This window comes from Gossypium hirsutum, chromosome D05, assembly GCF_007990345.1.
Source record: "Gossypium hirsutum isolate 1008001.06 chromosome D05, Gossypium_hirsutum_v2.1, whole genome shotgun sequence".
NCBI classification, from domain to species: domain Eukaryota; kingdom Viridiplantae; phylum Streptophyta; class Magnoliopsida; order Malvales; family Malvaceae; genus Gossypium; species Gossypium hirsutum.
In genome coordinates, this window is record NC_053441.1 from 12,582,034 (window position 1) to 12,598,304 (window position 16,271).

A 16,271-nucleotide genomic window follows, 5' to 3' on the forward strand; every position below is an offset into this window, starting at 1 on the left:
TTCGAGTTAATGTGCATTTTTTATTGGTCTAGTAATACAATTAGCCCTCTAATGTTTATATATTAAATCAATTTGATCATAAATATAAAAAATTTAACAAATTTAGCCATTAATGTTTACAAAATTTGTCATTTTAGTTCTATTTCTAAAAAATTTAATAAATTTGACCCTCAATATTTACAAAAATATATCAATTTAGTCCTAACTCTATTTTTTTTAAAATATTTTAAAAAAATATTTTAGTTCTTTATAACTCATTGACTAACTCATGTAAGATAATAAAATAATAAAAGAGTACACTATTTCAAGTCATTTGCATCAATTTCTTTTACTATAATTTGTGCTTTACATTAGACCAAACCAATTGATTTGGACTCTATCCGAAATAATTGATTGCATTACCACCCGAAAAAGTTACTATTTTAATGCCTTTTATTTTCTTTTGGATTTTTTTTTTGTATTTTATCTCAACCTTTTTAAAGTCATTTTGCAAGTGACTTGAAGGATGATACTTTTTTTTCCTTATTTAATAAAAAAAACCAACATCAGTTCAAAGGGACTAAAATAATTAATTTTAAAAAGTTTAGTTCCTAAATAAAAAAATTTATTAGTTGTGTGACAAAATAGAACGAAAGACATAGTTGATTAACCATTTTTATTGTTTACCCATAAAAAATAATTTCAGCATAAATATAACGTTCCCCGTACCATTTAACAAATAAAATTTAAGGAATAGACTAATTTATACATTTCAAAATACATAAAAATTAATTTACTCATTTTTAATAAAAAGTCGAAATGCAATTCATTTTCTCTTATACTTTTACCATGAAAATACTATATTTAAAACCACCTATTCTACTCCAAAATAATATTAAAAAATCACCCCGTTTTAAGGTGAACTAACTTTTAAAAATGAATTTGGTAAAGTTTTAGATGATTCTAATAAATTTTTTATATGATTTTAGCAATATTTTTGGAGGTAGAATTAAATTGTATATTTTTATGATAATAAAAATATAATTTCATCATTTTAACAACTTATATCTTTATAATTTTTAAAGAGTTAAATCAAATTTTTATTATTTTTGAGAGAATAAAATACAATTTTATCACTACTAATTTAAAATTTTATAAATTATAAAAATTTTAAATTTAAATTTTATCATTTTAAGGAATTATAACCTCGGGTCTCTACTACACTCTGCCATTAAACTGAGAGACTCTTTTTTAAGAGGTTGTGATTCCAATTTTGAAAAAAAAAGTGAAAAGAAAAACTATATACCATCATCGATCAAATATGGTATACACAATATATACATATTCATAATCTAGCATGAATTTTTTGTTGCAAATCGTGATGATGCATTTAAGAATCATTAAATTTTGTGTCATATATGGTAAATGAACGTAAAATTTATTTTTGAAACTAAAAATAATAAATTAAGGGGAAAAAAGTTAAAACTACAGAGCAAAATGAGGGAAACTAAGGCAGATAAATTTAAAAACATATGAACCCAAAAAAATTTTATTTTACGATATTTTAAACTTGTTTCTCGTTCAAATATTTTAGACATAAAACAGAAATAAATTTAATCCTGTATATTAATGCTGTATCACACGTTCACCTAAGAAATAAATTTTGATTTGTCGGCCACCTTTTAGATGCCGTGCTTCACATGATTTCATTATATATACCGTGTTTGGTTCATGAGAAAATGAAACATCATCAAATTTGACTTGATTGCTTTGGTTAAATGTAGTATTGTTTCATATACATACTGAACTGAAAATCAAAGTCATTTACTCTGATGTGATGTTACATACCTTCTTTTTCTATAAAAGTTTACTGTTTAAGGTTAAAGTTAGATTTAAGTATTTATATATTCTATAAAAGAACATGTAAAGTGTAATGTACAACAAGTAGGGCATTTGGGGAATAAATTTTCTTTTCAGCCAATACTGCGAAACAACCTATATATGATACAAAAAGAGTATCGTGCTACAAACCAGAAGCTTAATCCAATTATGCAATCACCTTTAAAATTCAGTGTCCAATAGATTTACAATTCGAATCTCAACCTCTACAACTCCTCTCCTCCTTTCCTTTTCCTTAGACTATGACCTCATTTGCAGTCGGTCATAATTGTTTCGAATCGTCTCTTTCTAGCTTCTGTTAGGATCATATGGTTTAAGAGCTCAGTTCTACCTCCATCCGTGCGCCGGATGGAAATAAAATTACACCTGAACTTAGAAGGTTAAGAAATGTGCAAGCTGTGGAAGTAAGAAACAAGAAGAGAGGCAACAGATGAGCAAAGTAATTCAGAAACTAACCTGAGCATTATCTGTTTTATATTTTTGCAGTTCTTCTTGGGCACAAATGAGCCTACATACAACAAACCAAGGTTCAGACTAGTTTTTATGTTTTGAGATGGTAAAATTAAGAAGCAAAAAGAGAACCGAATGCACTAGACATTGGAATACCTCCACTGTAACTCGGATATTTCATGAAGCAACTCCTTCTCCCTATCATGAGCTACTTCCAACTGTAATTCAAGAAAAATATGTTTCCCAAATGAATTGTGCAAGACGAAGATCTAGATTCGGGATCATTCATGCAACCTCGAAATCATGTAGGTCGATGAGGGTATTACAGATGATGTAAGATAAAGTTGAATGTTATAGCATAATAATGATTGACGGCGAACCCAACAAACCAATGCCAAAGGGAAACATGGGAACTCCACTGTAGAGCTTTCTTAGAACCTGTTGGAAACACACAAACTACTACATCCTGCTTTTCGGCAGCACATTTCGCTCAATTCATTATTGACCTTCACATTGCTCTATCACCAAAATATTATTCCATGCTTCAATTTTTATTGTATGTTCCCTTAAGTTGTCGACAACTCAACTGACTGAACTCATCAACCGTTTATCCTAACTAAAGATCCCACACATGTATTCCAAAATTTCAATTCATAAAGTGCAGGACTGCAGGTTCGCAATTTTTTTACAGCAGACTATATTTTTTGAGATTACCTTGGCTGATTTTTAATGATAGAACCCTATACGACGTACCAAAGATTTCTCTGTGACAGTTGAGACATTAGCTGGCATGGAAGCTCCCTCGAATGGGCGGTTGGCTAAATAATGGAGAAATAGAAAATGTAAGATCATCTAATTTGCATTCATTAAAGAGAGGAATGGGAGTGTTTTGAGGAGCGTTAATGTTAGCACACCTATAGAGTCACCAGCAGAAACTTGCTTCATCAGATTAAGAATATGATCCTGTTGATGAAAGTAAGCCAAGTAGAGACATTAACTTTACAGATACAGTGGTAAAATGGCAAAAATATGTGGCTAACTTATACCCTTTGAAGAATGTTTGTCTGCAAAACGGATTGCAATAATGGGAAAAGTTGATTGGATGAAGAAGCTGATGGTGTGGCAACAGGAGTTGATGATGAAGCAGCTACAGGAGTTGATGATGAAACAGCATCAGATGGTGCTGCTGCTGACACTAAAGGATGTGGGTCCATCAACTGCATAACCCATAACACTGACATTATAAAAATTATAAGAAAATAAGTAAGATTATAGATATGTTTATTTTTCCAGGCGTACGAGGCATCTTTGTCTACTTAGGATGATTGAAAAACTACATATGCATCCAAGATCGATTATCCCTTCCTTCTTGATGCTTGAACACAAGCCACCTACACAATGGTTCATGTGGACTCTGAGATTTTCTGAGTGTGATATGTGATGCTCAATCAGCTCTCGAAGCAGTCAAAAGGTAAGGTTAGTTTTTTCATAAGGTTTAGTGCACCCCTTTAGCCTGCTTTTCCTTGAATCTCTGGAAAAGCAGCTTTAAGCTCCCCTTTCTTCTTTACTAATACTTGTTAGGCCTACTTATTGTCTGAAATTTTTTTGTTACGGATACAATTCAATCTCTTATAAATCAAATCAGATACCTAATCATGCATTTACTAGAGAACTACAAAATGGGGTACTAATTCTAATGTTGGGTGTAAAAGGCAATTTGGCACATAAGGCTTTGCTTGGTAGAGTGGAAGAAAATTGGAAAGACAAAAAATTGAAGGGGTGGAAAAATAGAAATATGGAAAATATTATTTCCAAAGGTGTGCTTGGTAGGAAAGATAGAAAAATGAAAAGAGAAGGCTAATTTATATCCCTTACGAGAAAAAGAAGCAAGAGCCAGACCGAAAGATATAAATCACCTTCTCTAATTGCACATTTTCAGAGGTAACCTTAAAACGACCCCTTTGCTGAACAACAGGTGGCTTTGCTTTCTCATCTAGATCATCACTGTTCATTGCTGCAATTACACTTTCGTTACTTGGGAAGTAAATCAACTTGGAGTGGCAAGAGAGCAAAATAATCAAATTAACCAACCAAAAGACAAAACCTGGAGACTGTTTTTGCACAACAAAAGCTAGAGAGTGAACAATTAACACTTGCCTGATGATTTAGTAGATGCCTTAGAAGGAAGCTCTGAAATAGTATCCTCTTTTACTGCCACTCCATTGACACCAGAAATATTCTGGGACTGGTTTTGCTTATCACTGGAAAACTTCATAAAATGAGTGAATGTTGAAAAAATAGTATGATACAAGGATGACAATAATACTAATACTACAGTTAATGTTGTCGAAATGAATTGGATGGGATGATAGTTTAATAGAAGTTTGGATAAATGTTTCCCAGATGTCTAAAGATTAAACCTTGTCAACTCTCTTATTCACACAACTCGAATCATATTGGTAAATATAGATCACATGATTTGGCTTTTGGAAATCAAGCATCTGGTATGCCCATGACAATCATAGACCAAGATTTACAACAACAATTTCGCTGCTGACATAAAAAGCAGGACATCATGCTTTATCTCAAAGGGACAACAGGCAATGAATGGAGTTTGCAGAACTAATTCTTGGTAGAGGAACTTTACACAATAAGACAAGCAAATTAAGTTGCCACACAACTGGTGCAACAGAGAAGTAAGCATTAGAACCAAGAAAATTTAAAGAATTATGCAGGTAAAGTATCAAACCTTTCTCCTTTAATTAGAAGAATTATGCAGGCAAAGCATTAAACAAGCAAAATAAAGTATCAAACCTTTCTGGTGTAGGGGTGCTGCCTAAAGTTGCTAACCTTTGAAGAGAAGGTTTGGTCATGTTATCAAGAGATTTTCCATTGAGTTCCAAAACATGCTTTTCACTCGGATTACTTTCAAGATGATCATCATGACAAAGGGAAATCACATTCAGTTCATTGGTGGGACTAGCAATGCTCGAGTCATCATCAGATCTTTCAGATCTAGCTCTGGATGGTCAAACACAGACATAATTACATTACTTACAGTAAATGAAGCCTTAGTTAAAGTATGAGACCTGATGTGACACTTCTGGATAAAGAAGACTATTCAAAATTTTATTTAGCACAGGCATGATACACTATGTTCTTATAACTTCCTATATTTGAACAAAAGAGATAAAAAATTTAGAAAAGCAAGAATGTCAGATAACTAATAACATACTTGGCAAAATTTGTTGTTGGTTCAACAGCTGCAAAAGAAACTGGCTGATTCAGGACCAGATCATTATCTTCCTGTGGAAGCTAGATCATCATGAACCACACAAAAAGTATCTTGTAGGAAAGAATAAATGACCAAGCACAAGGTATACAGAACCAAAAAAAATACTAATAATAATGAAGTACTTTATATGTGGCCTGAGAAGAGGTGTGCAGTTCTGATTGCTTCTCTTGTCCATCAAGAGTAGACAAAGAACTTGAACTCCCTCCCTGGGTAGTTTCGGATATAACATCTTCATCCTGAATCTGATGAAACAGAAAAAAAAGAAGAATATGCCAATTCCAAAGAATTTGAAAACAAAAAATAGAAGTTTCATGTAAAGGATGAAAGGAAAGAAACCATTACTGTACCAGGGAAGCCTGAGCTTTCACATCTTCAAGATTGAAATTCCATTCACTTATCCCACGTTTATATTCATTCTGCTCGTTATTACAAAAGCATAAAAAATCATGAACTTAAGATCATGAAATCTTATCAGTAGCCATAGTTGCAGAAGATATTACATCAATGAGAAGGAAAGTAGAACATGCATCCACGATAGAACAGAGTAAAATACATATTGGTGAAGTAAAAATCCACAAAGCAAACATACACTTACAAATTACCAATCAAAGTTAATAATATAAATTGCAGTCTAAACCCACACTCTAGTATTGACTTCATGATCTAACCAAAAGTTTTAATTCAATAATCATGACTTAACACAAGAACATTATAAAGACCACTTGTTTCAAGTTTTTAAAGTTCTAACCTGTGATAGTTCTTCTTTTTCACCATCTGGCATTTTCTTTTGAGCAAGCATATCTTCTTCTTTTCTCTATGTTTGAAAATGATAGCATTTGTGAGTATAATATAGAAATTTAAACATAATGGGAGGCTAAATGATACAAACCAAGAGCCATATGCCTAAAAGTAGCATGCTAACCTTCAATGCTTGGATACGGTCACCAAGAGCAGGCAATCCATCTAGAAGTGTTCGTGATATATAATCACTTGACCTCGCTTGCTTAAAAAAAGAATGTTTTAATAATTTCTTCGCTGAAGGTCTTTTTGAAGGATCTTTCACCAAGCAACTAGCAATCATTTGCTTGAAAGACTGAAGAGAAAAGAGAAACACAAGATGAACACATCACTTTATCTAATTAAATCCGACTATTGAGAGTTTTGGATTGATTAAAGCTTACCTTAGAAAACTTCTTATCTCTTTCATAATCCAGGCCAGGAGGTGCATTTTGCAAGGTCATAAGCAATACCTAAGAACAACAGATAGGTTTTTAAATCAGAATAACTTTTAAGGTCCGGAAAATGATCAGGATTATGCCAAAGGGGATCACAGAAGCTATCAACCTTCATTGGAGGATATTTTGAAAAAGGAGCATGGCCATGAGCAAGCTCTAGTGCAGTTATACCGAACGACCAGATATCCGCCCTACATGGATTTTACCAAATAAACATCAACATGATGCCACCTAAGGAGCATAAATATACTTTTTGAGAAAACAATAGATTTACTTGAAATCATAACCATGTAGTTGCTCCATAACCTCAGGTGCCATCCTGAAACAATGGAGAGGAAATTAGTCCACAGATTATAAGAAACATCGAAACTTTGCCACTCTTGTAAGTCCAGTGGGACATCTCTTCAAAATTAAGATGCTCTATGAACAGGATTAGCTGGTTATTCTGTAATCTACATTTCTATGGGTTGATAAGAATATATCTAGCCTGTGCTATACATAAAATATCTGGCACTCAAGAATGCTATCTAAGAACTAGGAACTAAATGAAATTTAGACATGATAATGTAAACATACCAGCAAGGTGTCCCTACAAATGTATTCCTCAGGCGTTGCCTATCACCTGATTCAAAAATGCAAGCTGAAACACCGAAGTCCCCCAACTTGATTCCACCGCGGGAGTCAATAAGAATATTCCCAGCCTGTTGAACAAGATCATTGAGGAACAAAGAAACCCAAGTACTACATTTTTACATAAGAAACAAATAATTAAGCTTTAATCAAAATTCTAGGAGCTCACAGCAAAATAATCAAGATATTCTACTTGAAGTTGAAATCAAGAAATACTCAACTCAAACATATATTGCACAAATCAGAACCTCTGTTGTAGCAGAAATACTATCTTCACTTGCCCTAACGATTTTCAGTATGTATGCCTTTTGACTAGCAAATAAATTGCTCAATTATACAGAATTAGAGATGAAATAAACTGAACCAGTACGAGCTTAGTTTTAACCCCCCCCCCTTCCCAAAGGATTACATGTGTATAGCTCAAATGATGCTACAAACTGTAATAATCACTAAAATGTAATAGCACACACAAACACAATAGCTTTAAATCATGTTGAAGACCAAATGCTTACTTTAACATCCCGATGTATGTGCCCATGATGATGAAGATACTCTAAACCTTTCAACACTTCACGAAGTACAGTTGCTATAACAACCTCCTCAAAACCATCTGGATATGCAGCCTTTAGTATATGAAGACAAGATCCCCCAGACATGTATGGCATGACAACCCATAGATTATGATCGCTAACAAAGGAGCAATGAGATTTAAGAACATTTGGATGGTCAACCAAGACCATTGTTTGTGCCTCACGAGAAATGTTATTCTACACAGGCACAATACAAGGATGATATCAAAACAACTACCAATTTTTATTAGCTGAAGCTGATCAGGAAGAAAAAAACAAAATCCCTTTAAAAAAAGATAGAACTAGTGTTAATAACTTTGGAACAATCATGTTTGATGCAAAAGCATTCAGCCAAACTCTAAACATACTAGCTATGTTTGCAATGAAAAGAGCTTTGCTCCACAACTGATCTTATGAAAATGATTATCTCTAACTTCTATTAATCCTCGCGTATTTCAAATGATTGATTTAATTTGAGTTGACCAAATGCACCAATATCTACATCATGTATTGAGGGAGAAGTGCCTCTACTACATGAACATAAATCTGTGTCCCTTAGCAATCTACATCAGCAAATATTAAAAATCAATATCTACCAGATCAAGAAGAAAATGCTAAGCCAAGCTCAAGTAGGTGATCAAGATTGTTTGAATATCGTTGCAGAATGTTAACTAATTGTATGCCTTATCAACTATGAAGAAAGCACTAACTTATTGATTTTCAAGTGAAGTTTAGAAACGGGGTTCAAGCAAATATCAATGATCCTTTTAAAAAAAAAAATGAAATCTCATCAAATTGCTGACCGATCTTCAACATAAGATATAATGGATCTACAGAAATTCTTCAAAGTAGTTCATCATTGTGCAGCACAACAGATAAAAAGAAGCAACGGTAATTTTATTTTTTATATATATATTGATCCAGTTTTGCACAACCTTTAGCCCGAATCAGATAAGAAATTATCAAAACCAAATTTCAGTATATGAAGAACCAAACCACCACCACCACCACCCCAGAAAAAATGATGATAACTTAAAAGAGAAAAACAATAGCAGAATCGGAATGAAGGGATTACCAGATCACAGTTATCGCGTTCAAAATCTAGAATTTTTATTGCAACAACTTCATCAAAGGGTATACAATGAGCACGGCGCACAGAAGCACTAACACCCTGCCCGACCTCCTCATGCAGAATATAATACTCCGGTCCAATTGGATACTTCTTCTTCTCCATTATAATTTAGACCTCTCCTTCCCCTTCACTGTCACATAAACACAACTTTCAATCGTCTTCCAGCATTAAAAAGCAAAACTTGATAACAAATCTTAAAAGGGCATAAAGTTTGAAACAAAGCCATGATAACAATAATAAAAAATGATTTGTTGCGGTCTATTAGGAAGAAACATGTATGTTGAAAAAAAAAATTCAAGCAATGGGAGTATTGAATCATATACAAGCTAGCCTCGTTCTCTTAAATAGCAAGCAAAGGCTTCCTAAGTCTAGAAAGAGATCGCAAATGGAATCCAATTTTTAATAACAATATAAAACCAATCAAACATTTTAAAACAAACATAGAATATAAATATTGTGATTTACATTCATGTATATACCGTATCCAATCTTCCAAAAAAAGAATCAATAAACAAACCTGAAAAATCTTTTTCAAACCCACATCCCGATATCAATCTGCAAAAAAAAGAAAGAAAGATGAGGCGTATTATAATAAAACATTGAAAAGGCATGTATAAAAAAGTTAAAGGGAAGAAAAAATGATTACCGTGCAATGTAATGAGATGAGAGAAAGAGAAGTGAAAAGAAAGGAAAAGGAAAGGAGATAAAAGAGAGAAAGGGGAAGGGAAAAGAGGCATTGATGAGATGAAAGGGTTTAATTGTTGTTTGGCTTCGCTTTCCCGTGAAAACAAAGAGCTAAAGGAGAGAGAGAGAGAGAGAGAAAGATAGACAGCGAGGCTCTCGGATCGCCGCTAAATATCGTTTGCATGCAGGAATCCCGCCACTTGTGTTTCTCTTTCTCTCTCTTTCTCTTTTATTTTCTTTGATTTAAGCAACATTATAAGCTAATAATCATTATTTTGATTTTTTCTTCAAATTGAATTTTAAGAGTTTGAATGGGTTTGTTAAGCTTGATCGAGTTTTTCAATTTTTTTTAAAAAAAGATTATATAATATCTTTATGTTATTTTTCATTAATTTTGTCAATTTTTTTGAATATATTATTACTATAATTGTTCAGAAAATTTCATGTGTGACATATATATTTACTCTAAAACGTTTTGTAAGGATATACAGGTCCAGGAGATATATATGATAAGGTTTAAGGAATTTTAAATAGGATAATTTCGTTATTTCATGAGAAATTTGGAATATTTTTCTGGATAGAAAAATATTCATATGACATGGTTTTTGCGCAAAATAACTAAAAATTATAGGAATATTTATATATCAATGGGTTTTGGGTGGGAGATGGAGTGTATATATCAGTGTTGGGACACAAGTTCCTCAGGAGTGTTAATGTGTTATTATATATTTTGGATGATCCGTCTAATAAAAGAGTGCATGACCGTAGGATTTAGAGAGGCTTGACTCACTCAGAGTGTTTGATTGAAGCAGATGACGAACAGAAGAAGAGACAGTTCTGGGATGAAGAAGGAAGGTGCCTCCTATGGTATGGTTGGACTGATTGGAGTTTGAAAGCCTTTTCCGCTAGCAGGCCGTTTAGCCTATGATTGATACTGTTACGCTCAACAACAACTAACTGGGCTTCAAGCCCAAATAAGATCCTGTTGTTCAGCATATTGCTCCCAACTCTCCTACATTTCACTCAACCTCTTCTCTAGCCAATCTTTTTCATTTTTCATGTTTCACTGCCGTATGAAGGACATATAATTCCCGATGCATGAGATATGTTTTCTATAATGTTTTCAGCCACGTACTAGACCACTATTTTCAATTTTGGACCGACCGGATCAGCCTCTGGTGTTACAACAAAACGAAGCAGCCTTTATCCAAACTGACCCCCACTCCAAGGGTAGTACTAAGTGGATCCCCAGTAAATGCTTGTGAATGAAGATTAGAGGTCTGTTATATATGTCCTTGCTGCTATCCTATAACCTTGGCTACCTTAACTCAGTTTCCATGAGCTCCACTTCTATAACTGTTGTGCAAATGCATGCATGGACGCCCCCGTTGGCTGCTACATTATTGGCAATCCAGCTGAGCATTGAGGATGACTGTAACCTTTCTCAACCTTCCTGGTGCTAAGAAACCTTTGCAATCAATAATGTTTCCTTTCTGTTGGAAATAACTATATATGAGGTTCGTACTAAAGTCATCGTCGGCTAGCCAGAACCAATTTCTTCCCGGTGTACTTGCCTGAGAAATTAGTAGACAGATTAATGTAAAACCGAGACCTGCATTAATTAATTAAAATCTTTAAGCAAGTTATTTTTCTTTTCGTAGTTGGGAATATATATATATTATTCATCCATTTTCCTTTCAACTATAAAGGGAAGGTCTTGGAAGCTGCAATAGGAGTAATGACAAATTGACTTAACTAAAAAAATGTCTAACTTGCACAAACCGCAGAGGAATTCAGAACATGGTGCCAGCCTAATCGATGATTAGAGATTCTGCAAGGAAAAAGAAACTACAAAATAAATTAAGCCCAACTTGATTGTAGTTGACACTTAACGGGGTAAAAGTCAAACCCAAAACCTCGCAGAGTTTAGAGATATGGAGCATATAAAAAAAAGCCAGCAACCCGATACAAATTAAGAAAAAAGAATATATGTTGGGGTTAACTCCAGGAATGTGCACTAATCGTCCATTCCAGCATTAGTTTTCCCCATCACTTTACTATATAATCAAATTAATTAGTCATATCTTTTGAACCAACCGCATTTATAATTATATATAATCAAAATTCTTCCCTCAACTTACTTAGTTGTTAGAACATTGGGGGGAAAAAAGTCAATTGGTTGCAATTTTCTTAGAGCTCACAGCTGCCCATAAATAGACGTTAGACATACAACTAATCCTTCCATGGTTAGTCTCTCTCTCTCGCCATTTTATGAGCTTAAATCCAAAGAAAGAGACCTTAAGCAGCTCAAGGGGGAAAGTTGCATTATCTCTAAGTAGGAAGGGATCTTCAGGAGAGTGAAGAAATGGGATATGTGCTGGTGGTTTCACTTCCCATGGTGATTCTCTTCATCATGTTGAGCTTTGGTTGCTTTGTAATGGGAAGGAACAAAGGGCGACAAGAAGGGCGTGCATTGGCTGCTCAAGAACTTGGGATTAATCCTCAGTCACAGGGAATGGTTTCGGTTGTAGATGGTGTAATGGTGCCCCCAGGGACTCCTCCAGCACCACCTCCGCCTCTTCAACACCCAGCATTCCCTTCTGTTCCTTCCCCTCATCAACCTGCATTCCCTTCTCCTACACCTCATCATCCCAATACCCTCTACTTGAAGCAACAAAATGGCATGATCGCTGCTTAAAAGTTCTCATGCTTTTTCATGTCGTTATGAACTAAACAAGCTCTTCATATGTATCCTTGTTGTTGATTAATTTTAACTACATTTGAGTTTGGTGTAGTTTCTTGGTTTAATAACTAATTTTCTTTGGGCTATATGTTATTGTAATCGATTGAATTTTTCAATTTTCCTTTTTTTTTTCCCTTTCCTTTTCTTTTTGGTTTGATTAATTCATCTCATTTTGTATTGTATAGATTTTTATATATCCATTCGTATCGTATGTGTGTAATAGCCCTTGCCACCTACAATTCTTGGTAAGCAGCAATTTTTGTTTCTGAGTATCGGTATTTACTTCCCTCAAAAATTTAAGGGGAAAAAAAGAAGAAAAGTTGGCCAATACTAAGTAGAGCATAAATAGAAAGAACATTTGCAAGTGGAGTGGAGTTGTATCTTAATAAAAATAATACTACTAAACTACCGTAAAGTAACATCCTAGGAGAATCAGAATGTAGTGATTTGGCAGACAAATTAAAGACCTGTTCATGAGCACTTAACTCAGCGTTACTACACTTTTGTCCACTGGAAATTGACAAATGCCTGCATTGGGTTGGAAAGTTTAGCCGTGGAGGCTTGAACATTAAGCTGTATACAGTTAGCAAACACATTAAAAAACACCTACCTTTCTCTTCCACTCTGTCCTTCACAGAATCTGAACCCTCACTTTATTTAAGAAGCCACAAGAAACCTCTTTATAAATATATTTCTCCTCTTTAAAAAGAGATTTCATAGGGAAAAGCTCAAAGTAAAGATGGGTTTGGTTGTAATCATCTCTCTACCACTACTTATCCTCTGCATATTACTTGCTGCGGCATATTACTTCTTCAGAAGAGCTAAACGGAGACAAGCTACTAACCCTCAGATTTATGGGGCACCAGCTCCGCCGCCTGGTGCACCTCCTCCTCCACATACCAAGCCTGACAACTTGGCCAGTGTTTGACAGGTTCCAGGAATGGATTTTATATCTCTGGGATAACTTTAGAAAAGAAAATTCCCATCCCTGTACTTTATTTTACTGTAGACAAGCTTTTTGTTTTTTTGTTTGTTTGGTTGCTTATATTTGTGTGAATTTGAGACAAACTATGTTTGGTTATCTGTGTTAAAATGATAGTATCTCATCAGGGTTAAGTTTAGGGTTGCCTTTGTCATTTGATTTTAGATTGGATTTGTTTGTGTTGCCTGCCCTGTGCACTTTTGTCACATGAAAAAAAATGGTTAAAATAGTGTAGTTTATGTTTTTATATTCAAATTGAGGTTGTTCATCTGATATCAGTATCAATTAAAAAAGGAGGGTTTCAATTTAACAGGTTGAAATTATAAAAGCTAAAAATCTATTTTCTGAAGCATAATTTAGCCTGAACGTTTGATGTAGCTTAACTCAGTTATTTTATGATACTTTGCAGATAACTAAGCACATACATTAACCATAGTAGTGGTTGCCGAAGTTACTAAACCATAAAACTGCAACAAAACTTTGATTAAAATAAACAATTGGTTGCTTTATCAAAAGAACAATCACAGCACACTATCTCAGAGAGATAGTACTTAAAGAAAAAAAATCAAAACTTTCTACCATGATTTAAAGTCGATTAGAGAGATGTATGTGGGAGCACGAGCGGAGTGAGTGGGTAGACGCTTACAATTCTTTCTCAAGAAACCACATAAACAATGTTTCACTCGCAAATTGCCCATCATGTATGCCAGGCCAGATTTTCTTGCCTCTCAGATCCTCCAGTTGCTTGCTGCAACTTACCCCTCGAAATCTCTCTGTTTTGTTTGCTAGAACTACACCCATCTCTATTTTGAAGCCTAAAATCCTTAACATCGTCTGGTGAGCTTTGATTGCTACTTATTCGGGGGAAGTGGCCTTCCAAATGCTCGAAGTTAACCATCATCAGGGTCACAGTCCAACTTTCTATCAGATGATTCTCAAAATCATGACTATCCTTCCTTTCTTTGATCTTCATAATAGTTACCTAACAACACATTGAGTGAAACAGAACTCTGCAGAGCCAATGCATCTGGTAAAGACATCAAGCAGAAATAGAGCACCGCAAAGTCGGGAATTTTTTGATAGGATACAATTTAGTAACTAGGACAGTGATAAAATTTTCACTATTTCTCGAGTAAGAGAATATTAAACACCTGGCTCTGGTTGCCCCTTTCGCTTTGCCCCTGGAAGCAGGTCGTTACGATCATTACACTAATCATCGCTAGGCCTAAAGATTTATTTTGGCACATCATTTTAATTTTATGTCTAAAGATTTTGCATTTAGTGACGAAGGAATGGAATTCCCATCCCATGTTAAATTGATGTTATGTTTTCAAATAACGGGGTTTTGATATTTTTGAGTTCCCCCTTTGAATGATGTCCTGTTTTATTGTAACCAAAGATATTGCTACAGTTACATGCAGTAGTGAGTAGGGTCTGGCTCATGCGCAACACACGAACTAACGACAAAGCTCTCAAGTTTGAGAGGATATGGATATAAGAGAATCTGAAACTCACAACCAACAGTCGCCCTTTAACCAACCACAACCATCCATCTCAGCTTTCTTATCCTTCCTCCCACCACTAGTCTCCCCCTTACCCGAATCTAAAAGACTAAAACCCAACCCTCACCTTCCTCTCTTTCTTCATCATCAGCAAAGAAATATACCAGAAAATCAAAAAGAAGAAGAAAAGAGATCCCCAAGATGTCTCTTACAATCCCAACTAATCTCTCAAAATCAATTTTGAAGCCAAAGCTGGAGACCCAAGTGATCCCCAAGGCTTCATCCAGATCATTGATTGTATGCTCCTCCAGCAATCCTTCCTCCGACAAATCGGCTTCACCACTCCAGGCCTTCTCAGCGGCTCTGGCTCTTTCTTCCATCCTTCTTTCAGCTCCACTCCCTGCTGTTGCCGACATTGCGGGGCTCACTCCTTGCAAAGAGTCCAAGCAATTCGCCAAGCGCGAGAAGCAGCAGATCAAGAAGCTGGAATCCTCGTTGAAGCTTTACGGCCCCGATAGCGCACCGGCTCTCGCCATCAAAGCCACCATCGAGAAAACCAAGAGACGGTTCGACAACTACGGCAAGTACGGCTTGCTCTGCGGCTCCGATGGGTTGCCTCATTTGATAGTGAGCGGCGATCAGAGGCACTGGGGTGAGTTCATCACGCCCGGCCTGTTGTTCTTGTACATCGCTGGATGGATCGGGTGGGTCGGAAGGAGCTACCTCATTGCTATAAGCGATGACAAGAAGCCAGCCATGAAGGAGATCATCATCGATGTGCCTTTGGCTACCGGTCTCATCTTCAGAGGCTTTATTTGGCCTGTCGCTGCCTACAGAGAGCTTATCAATGGTGACCTTGTTGTCAAGGACGTTTAATCTTATCTTCCTCAGGTCTCCAGCATCCCTTCAAGTTTTTTCTTGAATTCTCGACAATGATATTTCCTGTTACCAACAATGTCATTAATCATTATAATTGTTTTCTCTCATTTTCTTTTGAGCATACAGAGATTGAATGGAACAACAACTAGGATGCGAAGACTGACTTTGTTCATGGAGAAAAGAGGCGTCTTGGGAAATTTCTTCTACTTGTATATGTAAAGGTTTTTTTAATCTGTGTGAGCTTATGTAATGCTAGTGTTAAAACATAATTTGGATATGATTTTTCTCTCCA

General features: G+C 35.2%; 3 protein-coding genes across 4 annotated transcripts; 2 read left to right on the forward strand and 1 right to left on the reverse strand.

Annotated features, from left to right (window-relative positions):
- Positions 1-1,931: 1,931 nt before the first annotated feature.
- LOC107906015 (serine/threonine-protein kinase BLUS1) lies at positions 1,932-10,106 on the reverse strand. Of its 2 annotated transcripts, XM_016832850.2 has the most exons (22): positions 9,836-10,105; positions 9,707-9,744; positions 9,133-9,319; positions 8,001-8,255; positions 7,435-7,559; positions 7,133-7,177; positions 6,968-7,049; positions 6,805-6,873; positions 6,546-6,716; positions 6,372-6,437; positions 5,971-6,039; positions 5,746-5,865; positions 5,564-5,634; positions 5,179-5,349; positions 4,486-4,589; positions 4,245-4,342; positions 3,375-3,545; positions 3,243-3,291; positions 3,082-3,146; positions 2,485-2,546; positions 2,335-2,386; positions 1,932-2,244 (listed from the first exon to the last, which is right to left on the reverse strand). In XM_016832850.2, the coding sequence occupies exons 3-22, from the start codon at positions 9,289-9,291 to the stop codon at positions 2,239-2,241; spliced, it is 2,010 nt and encodes a 669-aa protein (XP_016688339.1). In that variant the 5' UTR covers positions 9,292-9,319; positions 9,707-9,744; positions 9,836-10,105; the 3' UTR covers positions 1,932-2,238. The 2 variants fall into 2 exon arrangements, with proteins under 2 accessions (XP_016688339.1, XP_016688337.1); XM_016832848.2 differs by having other exon boundaries at positions 1,932-2,386; positions 9,836-10,106.
- A 2,022-nt stretch (positions 10,107-12,128) lies between these two features.
- LOC107903209 (uncharacterized) lies at positions 12,129-12,764 on the forward strand. Its single transcript, XM_016829252.2, has one exon. The coding sequence runs from the start codon at positions 12,239-12,241 to the stop codon at positions 12,569-12,571; it is 333 nt and encodes a 110-aa protein (XP_016684741.2). The 5' UTR covers positions 12,129-12,238; the 3' UTR covers positions 12,572-12,764.
- Positions 12,765-13,980: 1,216 nt separating this feature from the next.
- On the forward strand, positions 13,981-16,271 carry LOC107906014 (photosystem I reaction center subunit III, chloroplastic). Its single transcript, XM_016832847.2, has 2 exons — positions 13,981-15,991; positions 16,106-16,271. The coding sequence occupies exon 1, from the start codon at positions 15,302-15,304 to the stop codon at positions 15,974-15,976; it is 675 nt and encodes a 224-aa protein (XP_016688336.1). The 5' UTR covers positions 13,981-15,301; the 3' UTR covers positions 15,977-15,991; positions 16,106-16,271.

Bases quoted from the DNA above. Each gene is read 5' to 3' on its own strand.
- LOC107906015 (XM_016832848.2), bottom strand. From the start codon at position 9,291: ATGGAGAAGAAGAAGTATCCAATTGGACCGGAGTATTATATTCTGCAT. The intron at 5,635-5,745 runs GTACTTCATTAT...TAGCTTCCACAG, and splicing joins CTTCTCAGGCCACATATAAA to GAAGATAATGATCTGGTCCT. The intron at 2,387-2,484 runs GTATTCCAATGT...TGTTGTATGTAG, and splicing joins ATATCCGAGTTACAGTGGAG to GCTCATTTGTGCCCAAGAAG.
- LOC107903209 (XM_016829252.2), top strand. From the start codon at position 12,239: ATGGGATATGTGCTGGTGGTTTCACTTCCCATGGTGATTCTCTTCATC.
- LOC107906014 (XM_016832847.2), top strand. From the start codon at position 15,302: ATGTCTCTTACAATCCCAACTAATCTCTCAAAATCAATTTTGAAGCCA.